This window comes from Sceloporus occidentalis, unplaced genomic scaffold (assembly GCF_023333645.1).
Source record: "Sceloporus occidentalis isolate IW3139 unplaced genomic scaffold, rSceOcc1.0.p SCAF_5, whole genome shotgun sequence".
NCBI classification, from domain to species: Eukaryota; Metazoa; Chordata; class Lepidosauria; order Squamata; family Phrynosomatidae; genus Sceloporus; species Sceloporus occidentalis.
This window is the reverse complement of record NW_028316985.1, coordinates 53,001,776-53,020,444: the sequence shown is the minus strand read 5'-3', so window position 1 is coordinate 53,020,444 and position 18,669 is coordinate 53,001,776. Positions and strand designations below refer to the sequence as shown.

The window sequence follows — 18,669 nt, the reverse complement described above, 5'->3', positions numbered from 1 at the left end:
GTCCCCCATCCTATAGCTATAGATTTCATTTTTTTCTGCCCAAGTGCAATACTTTACATTTCTCCCTGTTTTACTTGTAACCCACATTCACCTTTAAAACGCTAGCATTTCCATACTACTCAGGGGTGGCTGAAGGTCCTCACCACAAAGCAGGGCAAAGCACAGCAAAATGGAGGTGATTCAAGAATCAAGTAGGACATCCAGGGAGTGGAACTGGATGGCCCCTGGGGTCTCCTCCAACTCTCTGACCAGACACAAACCAAACGCATCTGAGAAAGTAGACTGAAGTCTACGAAAGTTCACGCTGCCAATTCCCCCCCCCCCCCTTTCAGTTAGTCTCAAAGGTGCTAGATCTCCCTACTTCCTAAAAACAAACATTGTCGTGTGCCTCCTAAGTACTTTCCAACTTATGATAACCCTAGCAAGGGGTTTTCTTGGCAGGGTTTGCCCTTGAACAAAAAAGACACTCCATAGAAATATAAATTCATGTTTCTTACGGTATATCCTCCAAAGGGAGGACATCTTGCAATTCCTCCTGGACTGAAGGTTGAAATGTAGGCCCTGGAAAAGGTGGCCATCCTGTCACCCTCCGTGGTACTAAAGCATTTTGATGATGTTGTTGTTCCATCATGGTGCTTTATAAGCTACATTACCCAGATAGCCAAGAGTGGTGTAGTGGTTTGAGCATTGGACGGTCACTCTGGAGACCAAGGTTCTTGAATCCCACCTCAGCCACTGAAACCCACTCAGTGACTTTGGGCAAGTCACACACTCTCAGCTTCAGAGAATGACAATGGCAATCCTCCTCTGAACAAATCTTGCGAAGAAAACCTCAATGCTAGAAGTCTGAAATGAGCAGAAGGCACACAACAACCCAGATAAATCGTCGGAGGAGCAGTTTGTTAGCCGTATACTGTTTGATGTGTGGGACTAGTACGTTTTTCCAAAGTGTCACAGACTAGCATCATATTTTGCCCATTGGCTACAAGTGTTCCTTTCCTGGAAGTTTGTAATAAGCAGCACAAGTTTTGGGACCACCACTTCTGAGTAGCACTGCTCTAACACATGAATTTAAGAAGCATTATAGTCTACCCTTGAGAGCCAGGATTTAATAATGTGTTGGGCTATGACTCTGGCAACCAGGGCTTGGGTCATTCAGTCATGGAAACCCACTGGGTGACCTTTGGCAAGTAAACTCCCACAGAAGGCAAAGGCAAACCCCCTCTGAACAGATCTTGCCAAGAAAATAGGGTCACCTTAAAGTAGCCTTAAGTCAGAAACTTACAAGGCACACCACAAGTCTAATCGAGTTCATGTTTAATGTGTTGAGTAGAACTTACGCATCCAGGTGAATGTGCATAGGTCTGCAAACCAGAGGTTCCTCTCACCCCTGGTTTTGATATATTGTAAAATGTAGTGGTTGATGAGGCAACAGGCACACCACTCCTTATTCCACACATCTAAAAATACACACAAGGACTGACAAGAAACTGTGTCCATTTTATCGTAATAGCCTATTTAAATTTCAGCATGCAGAACTAAAACTTTTGCAAGACTCAAAGCTATTTGCTAGCTCCAACACTCCCGCTAACACTATCCCAAACATATAAACCTAGTAAATAAGGTTTTGATCTACTCTATACAACACTCAGAAATTAGAACTGGAGAAAAAAGACTACACTATTGTCTAGACATTGGCGGGATACAGACGGGCAGGGGAAGACGTCTTGGAGGTGTATTCTGCTGAATACGGAGCCTCCAGACCGCCCGCCCCGGGGGCGTGGCTCAGGAGATGGGGCTTCCACATGGGGGGCAGTGAAGACGCCTCACCTGGGGCCGTTTCTGACCCTCAGTTTCCAAACCGCCGCCTAGGAGGACGCTGCAAAGAGAGAGGCTAAACAGCGGCGGCAGAAAGCCTATGGGCACATTTAAAGTGCCCAAGCCCCTTTAAAACCTTTCCCCCCGCTCTGCCCAAGAACAATGGTGGTCTCCTGCCAGCTGGTGATCAGCTGGTGTTGGCATCCTTGTCCTATTGCACTTTGCCAGTGTCACCAGCATCATGGATGCCTCCTCTCCTTTGGTCCCCGGGCTCCTGCTGAATCTGCAATGCACAGCCACAGCTGTCGCCGCTGCCACCGCTATCCCCCTGCCATCCCCCATCACCTCCCTTGTACATATGTAAATATTTAGTTTTAGCGGTTTTTATTGTTAGGTGAAAATGGCACAGGAATGTGTGGAGGGGCTCACTTTAAAGTCCAAACTTTCCAAGCAGCGCATGCGTACATGTTTCTCTAGGGTTAGGGGTCTTAAAATGCGCTGCAGCTGTGCTGCAGCTTCCACACCTGCATGGCAGCTGACGCTGCAATTAAAGCCTGACTGCAAACTGCGCATGTTCCAGGACCCCGACTCATTATGCGACGCAGCAGACACGGAGCTTTTAAATGGGCAACTTAAATTAGCGGCGTAGCAATTCTGGCGTACCGGTGCAGCAGCTTACAGACGGAGCTGTGCAGCTGCGCATCAAACGGAAAAGAAGCGGAGAAAAGCAGCACCTTTTTAATGCCGCCTCTTCCCGCTTGGGGTGTGCGGGGGGCGTGTTCATGGCGGCATTCAGGTAAGGCCCGTCTGAAGGCTCTACCTTCATGACGTCATGAATACACCCCTTTTTGCCCGTCTGTATCCCGCCAAAGTAGGGTGTGTTGAATCACCCCAGTACTTTCTGATCAATTTATGTCCCAAGCCATTCAACACAGTTGGCTTCTCTTATCTTTTAAGACTTAACAGCTTGGAACCCAGGGACTCCGTACACTTTTCTTCCTGGTATATTTATTTATTAGTTGAAGCACTCTGTAGACTCCCTTCCCATCTGATATACACAGACTGGCCATACGTACTGTTTCAAACAGGATAGTACTTTTTCCCCCCTATTTCCAGATCATCCTCTCATTTTAATATGTCTTTTGTCCCATTTTCAAGAAAAATGCCACAATATTGCAAAATATGGTTTTAAGATCCCCATTTGAAATAGTGGTTGTACAAAAAGCCCCCCCCCCCTTTGTGTCATGGAGTGAGAATTTTTTTGTTAAGGTATTGGAAGACTAATTTGCTGTGCAATATTACTTCATCAAATAAATATTCATGGTACAATCGTGGTGAAATACAGCCCCCCCCCCACATCTAAATTTTTGTACAGTTCTGTTGCTGAAGAATAATTGTTAGCTCAGTATGCTCATGTAATAAAACTTCCCTTGTTGTCTTACTTTTTCATGAGTAAAGTACATTGCATAACCCTGTCCCATTTTTGTCTTAAGGAAATATGGTCAGCCTAGATATAGAACAAATATCTTAGAATCATAGGCCTGTTACAGACTGCCAAAATAAAGCTGCTTCGGGTCTCTTTGGAGGTATGCCGTTTAAATGATGCATGCATCCTAAGAATCTGGAAGCTGCACCAAAGCTGCACTCCGGTGCTTAGGAATGGAGTGTGGCTTTGGCACGACCTCCGGACTCTTAGGACCCAGAGCAGATTGTTTCCAACTGTGGTACCAATTCCAAGTTGCCACAATGGCCCACAAAGAAAACACCTACAAGTCCTTCCTTTGTAACAATCAAATTTTCAGCCTTCAAACACCAAAGATATATTTGTTTAACACAATATCCATGAGCTAACGGCAGAAGGTTATTTACTTTGTCCTTGTTTCGGTAAGGTACATGTTATGTGCCCTCAAGTCATTTCCACCTTACTGTGACCTTAAGACAAATCTATCACAGAGTTTTCTGGGCAAGATTTGTTCAGAGGAAATTTTGCCTTTGCCCTCCTCTGAGACTTACTTGCTCAAGCTCACCCAGTGGGTTTCTGTGGCCAGGCAATTTGAACCTGGGCTCCAGTTGCAATCCAACATTCAAACCATACTGGCCCTCAAGGTGTGTACTTTGCCTAAATACCCTAAAGGTACCAGATCCCTGTCTGATCTTGGAAGCTAAGCAGGATCAGCCTTGGTTAGTATTTAGATGGGAGACTGTCAATGAATTATCAGGGACTGTAGTTTATTTCAGAGGAAGGAGCTGGCAAAACCAAATCTGAGTATTCCTTGCCTAAGAAGCCCCTATGAAATTCAAATGAAAGGGCTACAAATAATTGCATTTAAGTTCTTGGTCCTACCATTGAGTAAGACAGAACTTTTGATACCATTCTGTTCACATCTTTTTTGCATGATACAGAGAGACAGCACATGGAGTTAATTTGGTGTTCAGTACTGTAGCACACAGATGCCATCTAGTGTTAAACTAAACATTATGTTCATTTGTGCTCTGCATACATACTACTGCTGTCTCTTGAATTGCTTTTAGTCACATAAAGCAGCTCCACACTTAACCTATATATATTATTCAGGAATTAGACCACGGTTATGCCAGAATAAGCATCTGCAAAGTAACACAACATTTAATAATTTAATAGTGTTTCCTACAACAGATACTTAGCTATCTTTTTGAAACCTGAACCCAGTGTAAGAGTTTTATATGAGATTTGTTTATCCTATTGTTCTCCTACTTGTGCTGTAAAGATATCCACAAGACATATACCTTGAAAAGAGAGGAACAAAATTGATTCAGATAAGATCATATTTCAAACTATTTTCGAGAGGTTTATGCAATTTATTATATTTGGGATTTACACTGAAATAGTCCACAAACACTCTCCAAAGTGAATGCAAAAGTGTTTAACTGGAGAGATTTTTAAAAACAATCAAATCGTATCAATAGTGTTTTTGCTTTCCTTCATTATGCAAATTAATGTAAAAGTTCATTTTGCAAACCCAAACTCACAGCCTCTTGGGACATTTGAGGAATGTAAACTAGGACAGGATTGTTTTGGTGTTTCTATTACTCTCATAAACAGATTTTGTACGAAAAAGTTTCAGACATACATAGAAAGGTATGGAAGCACCTTGCTTACACTAGCTATTTCATTGGCCTGGTACCTAAAACTGATCTTATTCTGTCTCTTTAATGGGTCAGACAAGGGATCTATTTCCACATTTTAAAAACAAAGCTGTTACCAAGCTGATGTTAGGAAGTGCTGAACATTAGTTGGACTTCCTCTGCTTTCTTCATCTTTTCCGACACCTTGTCAAATTTGCTCTTACATAAAAAGAAATATTTAATAGAATTGTGCACATGGAATACATTATTTTGGACATGAGGAATGCTACAAACAGGAAGTTAAAATTCCAGAAATCAGAAGATATGGTAGCAGTATTTTTTTCACTGCTCTTGAGTGCAATGCACCATTTGGATGCACTGCACTATTTTCTCATATGTAGAATTCAACAAAACCAGCTGTGATGCACCTGCCTTTTTTGATGTTGCATACATTTTTGTTCTAAAAGCACATGAAACTCTGGACACTGGAAAACACAGAGACACACAGAATCTTACACATTCTTTGATGAAGGACAATCTATAGCCAAATATGCACTAGGCCTTTGAGAATCTGTCTTCACTGAAAAATTGTCTACTACTTCTCTTGTACCAGTCAGTATAAAAATACATTTTGTTTCTTCAATGGCCACGAACTAAACAGCCACGAACTAAATATTTCCTTGCAGATAACTCAACCAGAATATTTCAGGTCCTGGGAGTCATTTCCTCTTTCTGACTGCTGTGTCCCATATGCTGCATTAGATGCTATGGTAAAGGGCTGCCCCATCTTTAAGAAGCATTCCTTTTATCTGACACTGGGATTATAATCATCCCCAGAGCATTTTCTGAAATTCTCCTTGGACCGTAAATTTAGTATTTATTGAAGCATCAGAGATAATTTCAAAATCATCCCACTCTGAAGTAGTGATGCTAGTTTCACATACCTCTCCATCTTTAAAGCAAACTGAAACATTAGGCAAAGCTGCCATAAAATGTCTGTCCACCTGGGAATTTCCTGGGATGGAAACAAGAAGTGACATACTTTTGTTACATCAACTTGAGCCTGAGACTGACTAGCTCTGATTCTGGTATACTATGACTTGCTATTCACAGTGCTTTGTCAGAAATGTAAGTTGTACGTATGTGGAAATAGTGAGGGATAAAACAACAGATCTGAGTCTGTCAGCCTCTGAAAGAGATGTTCTGACAAAAGTTACTCAATAGTCTGACTACAGCTAGAACTTTCAGGAAACAATCAGCTGAAATTCAAAATTGGTTATGTCACTTCAGTTCAATTTTGCTCATGTCTGTAAGTGTAGTACTGGCTGAAATAACATTTAAGATATGGCTTGATTAAGGATTGGCTGTTTCCTCTATGGTAAAGTAAATGCTATATTAAGAACCTCTTTTTAAGGAGTAAGTGAAGATAATGCTATTTATTCAACATGTCAAGAAGTATTACTTTGATGAAGCCTTATGCTCCAATAAATAAAAGACTCTGAAAAGACAATGAATTACTGATGCCCTCATGACACTCAAAAAAATTTCTGAACATTCAGTATCATTACTGTAAAGTGATGGAGAATTGTAGTTCTTGATATTCTTCAATCATAAGTCCCAGTCAACATCAGGATGATGGGAGTTGGAGCCCAAAATCGGCAAGCTCACAGGTCCCCACTACAACATTAAACTGACAAGGTATTTACATTTTTTATGACTCTATATCCCTTCAAGTGTGCCTGTGCAGATATCCTTGAAGGTCTTGTTCAGTAAATGCTTCCTTCAGGATTCTGCCTTGTTGTTTTAAGTTTCCTAAAAAGGAAAATCTGTTTACACAAGTACACAACTAATTTCTGAAAATACTAGGTTTATTCACACCCCAGTGATAAACAACCTTAATATGATGTCTCTAGTTTTTCTGTAGGTCACCATCACAAAATACAAAAACTTAGAGCATAAACAAGCAGACAGTTATAAATGTTCCATGTGGTCTTGATGGAAATCATTGGATTATATGGAAGTAGTCAAATTAAAAAATGTATGACATCTCCTAATTAGTACGAGTCACTGCCATTTCTATAACAAAGTAATGAAGGCACAGCTAGTGCAAGCAGACGTAAACCCATTTAAACTACTGGGCTGAAAAAGACTTTGGTTGGTTCTTCAAGAAAGGATCTTTTCTCAACAAGTAGTGGTCTCCATCAAAAGTTCAGGTATCTTCACAGCTGCAGTCTAATAGCTACATGACAACAGACTTCACAAGAACCAAACTATATATAGCAATGAATTAACTATTCATGCTTGTAGGGATTTACTGCATTCTACATATTGGCAGAAAGGTACTATTAAAATGCTAGGTACAAGGAACCTACATTTTAAACTGGTTCTGTCAGTTTGTTTTAACAAAATGTTTACTTAATTCTACCAAGATACAAAACATAAGGCTGTAAGTAACTAATAGTTGTGTTTAGGCTATTACAGTGCAGATAATCCTCAAGGCCACATACACACTGTTTCACTGCTGCTTGCATTCTGCTGGGTTTTGATCCTTCTGTTGGAGAGAGGGAGGGAAAAGACATATCAGTGTTGGGGGAATCTGCACATTACAGACAATTTCCTTTCAATACAACTATCAAAAGCATACATTTTGATTGCTTACCTTCGGGTCATAATCTGGATCATTTTCTTCATCTGCTTCTTCTTCCCCTTCCTGAAACAGAAAGTTGAAAGTTATTAACAGCTTTATGTTAAATTATTTTAACCATCAGAAGCAATTAAAAAGAAAATGAAAATCTTACATATTATTGAATCTAACTCCTATCTCCAAACCTTACCTCATCATCAGCTTCCTCACCCTCTTCATCATACTGGGGGGAAAGGGAGAAATACAAGTGAGTAGGACAACAGATCACTATCCTAGAAATTTAAACCTTTAAACTGAACTACTTTCAGATACTGTAATCACAATTGCAGAACAGGCACTTTTTAGGATTTTCACATGTCACTATTAAACAGACAATAAACAGCAAGAATTCACAAGAAAATCCAGAGAATGATTTGATGCTGTTTATTGCCTACTTAATAGTGACGTGTGTGAAAATCTTAATTGCGATATCACATTTTGCATGGGATAATCGCTGTTTAAACCCGATTTCCCCCCAATTTTCCTTGTGTTATAAAATCCATAGTTCTAAGTAAATATTTACAGAACTGTATTAAAGGCTATAATTTAGCAGTTATGAAGTGAAGTGTAGCACTGTAACAATGTAGGACTGCTACAAAAGGTTATTCAATTTTGGATGGAAAAGTTGATCTCTAGTAAATAATTCCTCATTAACAACACTTTTGATTAAGATGGAGAAGAGAAATTATTGGGGGGGATTGAAACTCAAAGGGCTACCTAAGGATAAACTTTTAGTTTTTGTTAAGTTATATCAATAGTACATTGCAATAACTGTAGAGAACTATACTTTAATTTGAATATGTAATTACAGCTTTACATTTAGAGATTACAATATTCAGAATTATGAAAAAAATAGCTTAGTAGGAATAAAGATTTATTTTGAATATCTCCATAGCGCTTTTTATGAAATCCTCACAGAAAAGTGTCTCTTCCAAAAAGGTTACAAGCATATCAGTCTAAGTACAGCAGTTGAAAACAAACAAGAGAAAGATCACTCTATTAAGACATCTCCACCCCATCCCTTGCATGTACACCAAACTGAATAAAAAAGTTTACAACTGTATCCTATGGGGGCTTCCCACAGAAGACACTGCAGATAATAAGTCTGCAATAAAAAAATACTTTATCTTGGGTCATCATTCATCTCACTTCACAGAGAAAAAGAAAAGGGAGAAGGGCTGCTGAAGAAAATCCTCTTAACACCCCAGGCAACTCTGTAGCTTAATGCTGAACCTCTAATACTATTTAACCTCTACTGTGCCTACAGATTTTATTTTAGACTTAAAATGTTAAATCAATTTTATTATTAGAATAATGGATTTTAAACTAGCACTTAGTATTGCATAGTAGTATCATCATCACAGTCCCATCACATTCCCTGTCACATTTTATTAAGGGAATATGCTTAAGAGAATTCAATTGTTCTTATTTTCCACTGCCCTTTTGCAAGATTGTTCTTTGTAGAACCAGTTGGTAGTAAGTTACACACTAATCAGCAAAACCAAGGTGTGTTACAGACGGGCCCATGAGGCGCCGTCATTACGCGCGAGGGGCGGCGCTTCCTGACGCGCCTTGCCCCTCGCACGTAATGACATCAAAATGGTGGTGCCGCATACAGATGGGCGCTGCCATTTTGACGTAGCGAACGCTCTGCATCCGCACTTCGGAAGTTGCGCCGCCAGTGCATGCTTTGGCACTTGCGGCGTCTCTTCCGGGCCGCAGGAAGGAGCTCGAAAATCGCGCTCCTTCTTTGCAGCGTACGGGAACCGCGCTGTTTGGCTGCTGTGGTTCCCAGACACTGCAACCAGCGGCGGCGCGAGACTGCCCTTTCTGGGCCATCTGTAACGCGCCCTAGAGACCAATATCTGGGAGGCACTATTTTTTATTTAAATTATTTAATTAAATTATTTAAATAAAAGAAGGACTGGATCTTTTATTTATGAATCTTGGTGGTCTTTTTAATTTCTTATCTAATTTGCACTGATAAAATACAAGTCTGTTTTTTTGTGGACACTAAAATATTTCATGTTCAAATACGCAAACCTATGCACCCTCCTGGGTTTTTTTCAGTTTGCTTCTTGAAAGTCATCTATATCCATCCCATCTATGTGTAACTTTCTGTAAACTAACATTTGTGTACACTTAGTTAGATACAGAAAATTACTTATAATTACTAAGTCCTGTAAACTAAATTATGGCTTCATAAGGTACATTAGCTTCAAAGTAATTATGACACTACTGAAAATAATTACCACTTACATCATCATCATCATCTTCAATAGCTTCACCTGTGAAATACAATACTGATCGTGGAACTATGCGCTCTCGTAGAAAGTGACCAATTTCAAAATCAGCTGCAAGAATTGCTTCAGCATCATCATCCTGCACAAGTATAGGAGTTCATAGCTTAATGAGTTTGTTTTTCAAGAGTACATGTGATTGCAGAATAAATTATCTCCATTAATCTCCTATTACCCTCACAGCAATTAATAACAAGTTTAATTTTGGTTTGAAGACCTGATATAGTGCTTGAATTGATATAATATAGAGCCAGAGTTCAAACCTAGTAAGGGAATTTCCTTAAATGTTAAGAGCTCTTCTCAAATCATTTTAGCCACAGACTGTTTTTATTTTACAAATATCTGTACACTTACAATGTAGAGTGCATCACTGCTCCTCTTTTGTTTAGAGTATCAACCACCTACCACCAGCCATCTTACTGATGCTCTATTACACCAAAATGGCTGATAGTAAAGTATAAAGATTCAGCCTCCCTTAAGCAAAATGCCTGGACCCAGAACTGTTTTGGGTTTCAGATTTTTTTTTTCCAGATTTTGGAATAGCTGCATATACATAATACGGTACCATGGAGAGATGGGACCCAAGTCCGAACATGAAAATTCATTTAAGTTTTGAATACACCTTTTATATACAGCCTGAACTTCAGGCCCTGAAGTTTATACATAATACTTGTAATAATTTTGTGCATGAAACTAAGTTTATATACACTGAATCATCAGAAAGCTAAAGTGTCAGAATCTCAGCTACCCATATGGACATTTTTGGATTTTAAAATATTTTGGATTTCAGAATTCCAGAAAGAAATACTTAATCTGTACCTTCATAATTTTCATTCATACAACTGTTCACATAGGCCAGCAAGACTATATTTACTGCTCAATACAACTTTAATCAGCAACATATTTTTATGTAAGGAGAAACAAACTAAAGCCCCTCATTTTGCAAAAGTTAATGAGTTTGTTTAATCACTGTCAAAATACTGTGCATCCTTTATCAACTTCCAAATTCAAAAAGGCCCCGTACATTTCTCATTAGGAAAATGAATTCAAAGGACTTACCAGGTCTCCACTTTCAGGAACTGTCAAAACAGAAAAAAATAAATTTATGATTTTAAACATAACATTATCATATGACTATATATATTTACTATGTGATTATATGTTTTTAAGGAAAACATTTTGATATTTTATTGCAATTTTTAAAAACAAAAAAAAATTGTCCTTTCATTCTTATGGAAAGGCTTTGCACTCCTGGACACTGCTTGAGCACAGTTAGGGACAAGATGTGGGGACATAAAACTGAGACTTTCTTCAGACAAGACAGAAAAGTGATTAGTCCAGGGAAGGTATTCCATGACAAAGTGTTCAGGGTTACAATAAAAACAGCCATGAAGGCTTTTTGTGTGCATATTTTTGTTTGGTCCATGTTGTCCTAATAGGTCTTGGGTCAAGTACAGTCACCTACATACATTATTTCTAGTTTCCCTCTCATTCCTCAGTTTGCTTTTCTGCCTGTGCTTTTTATTAATCTTGCTTTTAGGCTACCTATCTTAATTCCCCATATATGCTACTTGCTAAGCCTTGCCATGCCATTTTCTCTTACATTCCTCTCTGCTCCTTGACAAACACCCCATCCATAGAAAATATAAATCAACTATATTATTATTATTATTATATTATGTAATTTCCTATTATTTTATTAGTTTTAGCAAAAGTGTATCAGTTTATCCACTAGGTAGACTATGAAAGAGGAGTGACGATTGCAAGAAGGAATATTAACAACCTAAGATATACAGATGACACAACACTACTTGCAGAAACCAATAAAGACCTGAGCAATTACTGAAAAGGGTAAAGGAGGAAAGTGTTTCTTGAACAACAAGAAAACAAAAATAATGACCACAGAACATCTACAGGAATTCACCCTAAATAATGAGAAAATTGAAATAAAGAGTTCCCATACTTTGGATCAAACATAAATCAGAACAGAGACTGCAGTCAAAAATTTGAAGGAGGCTAGGTTTGGGAAATGCAGCTATGAAAGAACTGGACAAGATCATAAAGTGTAAAGACATAACTCTAAACACTAAAGCAAGGATTGTCCAAGTCATCGTATTTCCCATCACCATGTATGGATGTGAAAGCTGGTCAGGGAAGAAAGCAGATAGGAAGAAAATAAACTCATTTAGAATGTGGTATTGAAGAAGAGTGCTGAGGATTCCATGAGCGGCCAAGAAGATAAACAAATAGGTTCTAGAGGCCACAGGCTTGAGCGTGCCCGAGCTGAATACAGCAGTGGAGCACAGGAGACCTTGGAGAAGTCCCATCCACAGGGTCGCCATGAATTGAGGTAAACTTGAGGGCAGTTAATAACAAAGCCTCCCCCAACGTGGTGCTCTCCAGTTTTGGAGTACAACTAGTATAGTCTACAGTCAAAATAACTGTTGGGGAACGTGATGCCAGCGAGGACAGGGGTTGATATATTCACTATATACTTTCCTGTTCTGTAGCATATTTGTAGTATTGTTCTTAAGCTTACTTTTCCCACCTGAAGAAGCTACTTCTTCATGCTGTTGAACTACAGTGACATACGTATATATGTGTGCTTGTGTATGGCTGAATTCAGACATGTATTAACACCCCAGTCTGACTGGGATTGAATTTCCCTGAAGAAAGAGGTTTATGGTCTGGGGATTCTGGCAGACCAAGTTTTACTCCTCGATGCCTAGGTTGCAGAACAGCTTTGTACAGCTTTGGTTAGTGAACCAAATGTGCTGTTTCATAAAGCACATCTGACCATGATTACACATACCCTGGACCCAATCCAGGCTAGGTTATCATAATGTGCTCTGTAAGAGGCTGCCCATAAACTTCAACTGGTACAAAATGCTATGATGACTAGGATGTAGGTAGTGATGCACATCAGGGAGAATATCATTTTGGTGTAAATTGTGTTGGCTTCCAATTAACATCTGGGCACAATTTATAAAGCTGACAAATGGTTTGGGGCCAGACTGTTTAAAAGTCTGCCTTCTCCTACCCACCTTTTATAATCATCACTAAAAAGAAGCCTTGTCTTATGTTCTTTTACCCCAACGACAGACACATATCTAGCTGGGACATGAGACAGCTGGTTCCCAACAGTAGCAACATGGTTGAGAAATATTTTTCTTTGAAAGTTTGGTCACCTCCTTCTCTTTAAACCTAAAGGTAGATTAGTAAAGAATTATTTATTTATCAGTTTATTCATTTAAAGTATTTTGTATCACCTCCCTGATCCACAAGTGCTTGTTGCCTTTTTATTTCACTGGAGTTTTGGATTCAGCTTCTTGCTTTGTAATCCTTCAATTTATACTTGACTGTATGGTTCCTGTGATATTACTGTATATGTTTTTCATTTATATTGAACACAATTTTGGATACTGTTCTGTCTAAAAGGCAGGATATAAATATTCTAAATAAAAAAGATTTACCTTCAGGAGGACAGAAAAAATTGAAGAAAGAATCATTGGAAACAGTTTTTGTCACTGTTCGGACTGTTCCGCGTCCCTTGTGCTTTTGTTTCTTTTTGATGGTTTTCAAAGTAACATTCTTTCCCTTTTTCCAGTCTATTTGGCACCTATGGGAAAACTGTATTATCAAGCCAAGCATACACTTAAAACATTCATTCTAGCTAGTCATAATACTGGCAGATTTGACTTAATACACCACTTTGGAGTCTGAATCTAAGAACAGTAGTTTAGTCATCTGAGTAACAAAGAATGACTTGGAAATGACCCCTGTGAAAGTGGAAAAACCATGAACAACTCTAGCCCCACTTCCCGATCAACCATACTTAACACACACAAAAGTATGATTCGGCAAATTCAATCCACCATGGATGTCTTCAATGTGGTGGGGTTATTTTGCAATGTGGAAGTGGATGGCTGAAGCTTGTCACTGCCTCGACTGCTGCCCCATGCCATTTTAAAAAGGGACCTAAAAGCATTGACACATATTTGCAGTCTCAGTCTCAGGAGGCTTGCAGTTTCTATTAAAAACAGCATAGGGTAGCATTGGAGGAGCAGCAAATAATCTGTGAATAATAAAATCCACAAAAGCCAAACCCACAAATGTGGAGGGCCAATTGTACAAAAAAATTAGAACTACAGAACACTATAAACAGAATATCTATTCTAACAGAGACAGAAAGAGAAACTTATTATGAAAAATAATAAGCATAATAATGAATATAAAACACAACAAATCTCAAACACAATAGAGATTAAAGGCTTTTAAACTATATTCTAATCATTTGCTATGTAAATGAGGATTAAGGTTCTATAAATTAGCTGTTCTGTATCTGCTCAATATACTTTAGAAGCTTGTTTAAATGGTAATGCTCTTTCTAGATAAGAATGAGACTGTCCTATGCTACTGAAAAATAATGAAAAGCTAAAACGCATACTGTAGGTTCTTATTCTTGAATCTTTTTTTTTTTTTGGACTTGTTTATATTTGTTATAGAGGTAACCCATAAACTTGCCTTCCAAAATACATTCACAAGATCATATTAAGAAAAGCTGTCAATTATTTTCAGAGATTAACACACTTACCCTGTACAACCCATAATTTCTGGCCCGTCGAAGGAGAAAGGATCAGACTCATCAGGTTCTGACCTCATTCTATATGTTTTTGTCACAACTTCATTTGTGAAATATTCATTAGGTTCAAAGTGGAATTCTAGTGTAAAGGTCTTTTAAAGAAAAGAAAAGAGAAGAGAACATTAGGAAAAACTGAAAAATGCATCATTATTGTTTACCACCTACCAGCTACTCAACTATACTAAACAGATGCATCTCACTGCTCAATTATTCTGTGATTCTCTACTTTAGGTCTTCAGATGATGTCATTAAAATACACTCCAGCCAACCAGAAGACCCACAGTTGGGAGTCACTACTTGCATTTTATTTCTTACTCAAATAGGCAACACTGGATTATTCTTTGTCCATACCAGGAGTGCATATTTCCTCACCAACCTGGACACCCTCACCCATTAAATCAAAGATTACCAATTTGATAAAGCCGTTTGAGAGGAATTTTTAAAACGAGAATTTCTGCTATTGGGGACTTCTAGCAGATGCAATTTTCTATTTTTAATCCCTCCAAAATTGAAGATCCCACAAAAGGATGGAATGGATGACCAGATGCAAGGAAGAAGCTTCTTCCTAGAGAGGAGGGAATCTCAATCCATTGGCACAGGGAAAGACACAGCTGATGTGTGTGTGTAGGGGTTTTACAGAGGCCACATGCTCCGGACTGGGAAAGGAGAGATTTTAACTACAGGAGCTACTCCAACACAAAGGACTCTTTCCAATAATCAAGCACAGTTACTCCTTCCTCAGAGACATCATCATTGTTATTGTTGCTGTATTTATACTCCACTCTTTAGAAAGGCTCTCAGAACAGAAGACATATCCTCCCCACACAGCTTCAAATGTCTACTCTCCCACCCAAAAAAAAAAAAAGTTTTATACTACCTCTTCTCTCAGCCTGTCTGATGAAAGAAAGTGGGAGAAGCAGTGCAACTTCCCAACCTGTTAGCCAAGTCCCAGCAAAGCTCACAAAGCTTCAGCAGGATCCCAAATTTGAAAGCTCCTTTTTGCCACCACATCTCCTCCGCCACCATGTGCTCCAAGTCTTTGCTCCTGTCTGTCTGAAAATGATGCCGCTCTGAGCCAAGAAGCGATCCCCTGTGCCCAACTGCCACTACTAGAGAAAGATGCCAGTAAGGGAGTGAGCTCATATGGGCAGGCAAAGAGCAGAAGATAGAACCACACAAAATGATCAGCAAGGCTGTGTGGTGGTTTTTTGAGGACCCTGAAAAGAAGTTTCATGTCAGTACCCCTGCTACCCTTTTCCCTTCACTGCCTCCCTACTACCCCAGTTCCCTTGCTGCCCCCCCCCCCGAACCTTCCACCACCCGAGGGGGATCACACTGTCCACTTTAGGAATCAATGCTTTAGAAATAATGTTGTGTATGCTGTTATTTCAAACATGGAACACACTCCTTCCTCAGAGTGTAGTGGAGTTTGCCTCCTCTTCCCCTCCTTTTCTTCTTTCTCCTTCTCCTTTTTTCTCCTCCCCCCTTTCTCCTCTGTCGCTGCTGCTGCTGCTGCTGTTGTTGTTGTGTGCCTTCAGCTCCTTTCTGACTTATCGAGGAAGAGAGGGGTAGTCTTATACAATGAGTATATCCCAAATACTCTATTTTAAGTTGTAAATTTGGGGGTCGTCTTATATGCCCAGTCGTCTTATACGCCGGAATATACGGTAATCTAGATTATAAACACACACTAACTAACAAATAACGCAACTCTAAACACATCATACTACACTTAACTAAGACAATCCTTCCAATCTTGTGCATGAGAATATTGCTTATAACTTTGGTCTTTTTTTAAAATCTTTTTTTCTAAATTTTATATTTTGTCTGCTACACATCTTAATAAAATCTATTTTCTAATAAACTCTAAGCTTTATGTCCGATTTCCTGGCTGTTCTATCTAAATATTGATTTATATACATTTCATAATCTTTATATTTATCACATAAAGCCTGTGTTCTGAAAGATACTGAGGAGATGAAACTTCACTTCTCTAGCAAATGAGAGCCCCAGCTTCTTTGTCTGAAAAGGCTGTCCCCTTTCAGTATTTATTTATATCCCGCCTCTTCCCTTTTCAGGATCAAGGTGGGTAACAACAGAGGTTAATACAATACAAAATAATCAAACAAAACAAACCCCCGAATCCTTGCCTGAAGGCAAGGGTCCACTAGTAAAGCCAACTACTCATACCCATTTGCACAAAACTTTATACGGAACAGACTACCAGTACCTATGAGGTCCCAATGTCTGATAAAAGGCCTCTCCAGGCCATCTTGTGCCCCCTGAAGCTGTGGATAGGGTCTTTGACCCTCAGCATGCATCCCAGAAACTTGACAAATGCTAGATCACTGCACATTGCTTTGTCTGAAGATCCTCTTAAACTCCCGGGCATTTAGCTGTAGAAAATATGGATTTAGGTGCCGTATTAGGCACAGGTTCAATAGGGCAGGGAAACTGGAGCTGTGACTTTGGGCTACAAATCCAGGTATCTCAACCATGATTACTATGTCTGCAAAACATGGCATCTCAGCTACCTTCAGGCAATGAGGATTACTTCAGTGTGCTAGGGATGGGGGATCTTCCTGACTACTTTGGAACTGAGGAACAGGGAAGGAAATGTGAACACGTGCAGTGACTGATGTGGCTTGAATGTACTTTTGGCATTGCTGATCAGGAACCTCCAGAACACCACCAGGATTTCTCTTGTTTGCTGGTGGTAAATGTCCTTCAAGATGGTCATCAAGCAGACCTGAGAAAAACCACTGAACAACCAGTCTTTGTGAAGACACTCAGGCAAGACCAAAAGACAGCCCTTTACTGGTAACTATCCTGCCTTATAGCTGAATTGCTGGAACTCTGGTGAAATACCTGAATTGGGATGTGGACATATTCTGGCCTTCAAAAAGGCACCTTCAAGATGACTCCAGGCACTGGAGAAATGGGTCCTTTGGCAATAAGCAAGGCTGATCTTGGATTTCTTTCCCTCTTTGTTATCATCACAAGATGACACTGAATTAATCTTGGAATGGTGGTTCTGTCTCAATCTGCTGTCTTTCAAGGAACAAGTGTAAGATCTATAGGGTTATGGGCAGGCAACTCTGTACAGCCTAAGTGACTTGTTGTGCTTGCAAGAATTCTCCTTCTGGGGATATGGTATCACATTTTTTTGTTCTTGGTTTCAATCAGGACCTTATCTAGTAAGACTCCAAAGCACTGTCTGCCAGCAAAGGAAATGCTAGCTAGGATGGCTATGGATTTGGCATTGGACATCCCCCTACAATTTCTTGGCAAAAATTCTTCTAGCCTGCCCCACACGAAGTGATGGTACTGGCTGTGATCTAGAGCACTGTCCAATGAGGTATCTATCATAAATACCTGAAGGACCGCCTCTCCCCATACATTCCGCCCCGCACCCTCAGAACATCTGGGCAGCAACTACTTAGGGTTCCCGGGGCGAGGTTTGTCTCCACTACTAGGAGGACATTTTCCATCGCCGCCCCGGCCCTTTGGAACACGCTGCCCATAGAGCTCCGCTCAGCTACCTCCCTGGCCCAATTCAGACGGGACCTAAAGACCTTCCTGTTTGGGATTGCATTCCCTGATTAAAGTCCCTTAGGCCTCCTTCCTCCGCACTGGCAAAGGGACTGGCTAACCTGGGGCTTTTTTTGTCTTTGTTTTTGATGAAATTGTTGTATGGTTTTATTGTTTCTTCTACTGTTTTTAACCTGTTGTAAACCGCCCTGATCTGTTGGAAGGGCGGTATATAAATAAAAATTTTATTTTTATTATTTATTATTAAATACTGCTCCCATGACAGTATGCTTCCAAGACATTTCTTTGTATATATAGAAATTATTAATTAAGCTTGAAAGATGTATAGAGAAAGCAAAGTGATCGAGAAGGCAGTTGCCCTCCAACTGCCTTCCAGGCAGTTTTGGATGAAGCCAATTATCTAGATGCATTTCAAACGGGCTTCAGGGTGGGATACGGAGATGAGACTGCCATGGTTGCCTTAGTTGATGATCTCCGTCTGGGCACCGATAGGGGAAGTGTGACCCTGTTGGTGCTCTTGGACATCTCAGCAGCCTTCAATACCATTGACCATGGTATCCTTCTGGAAC

The 18,669-nt window shown here is 39.7% G+C and overlaps 1 protein-coding gene across 5 annotated transcripts in view; it reads right to left on the bottom strand.

Moving 5' to 3' along the window:
• Positions 1–6,773: 6,773 nt before the first annotated feature.
• Positions 6,774–18,669, bottom strand: part of LOC149312156 (nucleosome assembly protein 1-like 1) — a 41,291-nt gene continuing 29,395 nt past the window's right edge. For all 5 annotated transcript variants that reach the window (XM_089524075.1, XM_089524074.1, XM_089524072.1 and 2 more), the window contains 7 exons: positions 14,501–14,640; positions 13,380–13,525; positions 10,966–10,985; positions 9,866–9,988; positions 7,758–7,790; positions 7,583–7,633; positions 6,774–7,474 (listed from right to left, as the gene is read on the bottom strand). In XM_089524075.1, the coding sequence (XP_089380201.1) occupies positions 7,439–7,474; positions 7,583–7,633; positions 7,758–7,790; positions 9,866–9,988; positions 10,966–10,985; positions 13,380–13,525; positions 14,501–14,640 (549 nt within the window). In that variant the 3' untranslated portion in view covers positions 6,774–7,438. The remainder of the gene's footprint in view (positions 7,475–7,582; positions 7,634–7,757; positions 7,791–9,865; positions 9,989–10,965; positions 10,986–13,379; positions 13,526–14,500; positions 14,641–18,669) is intronic.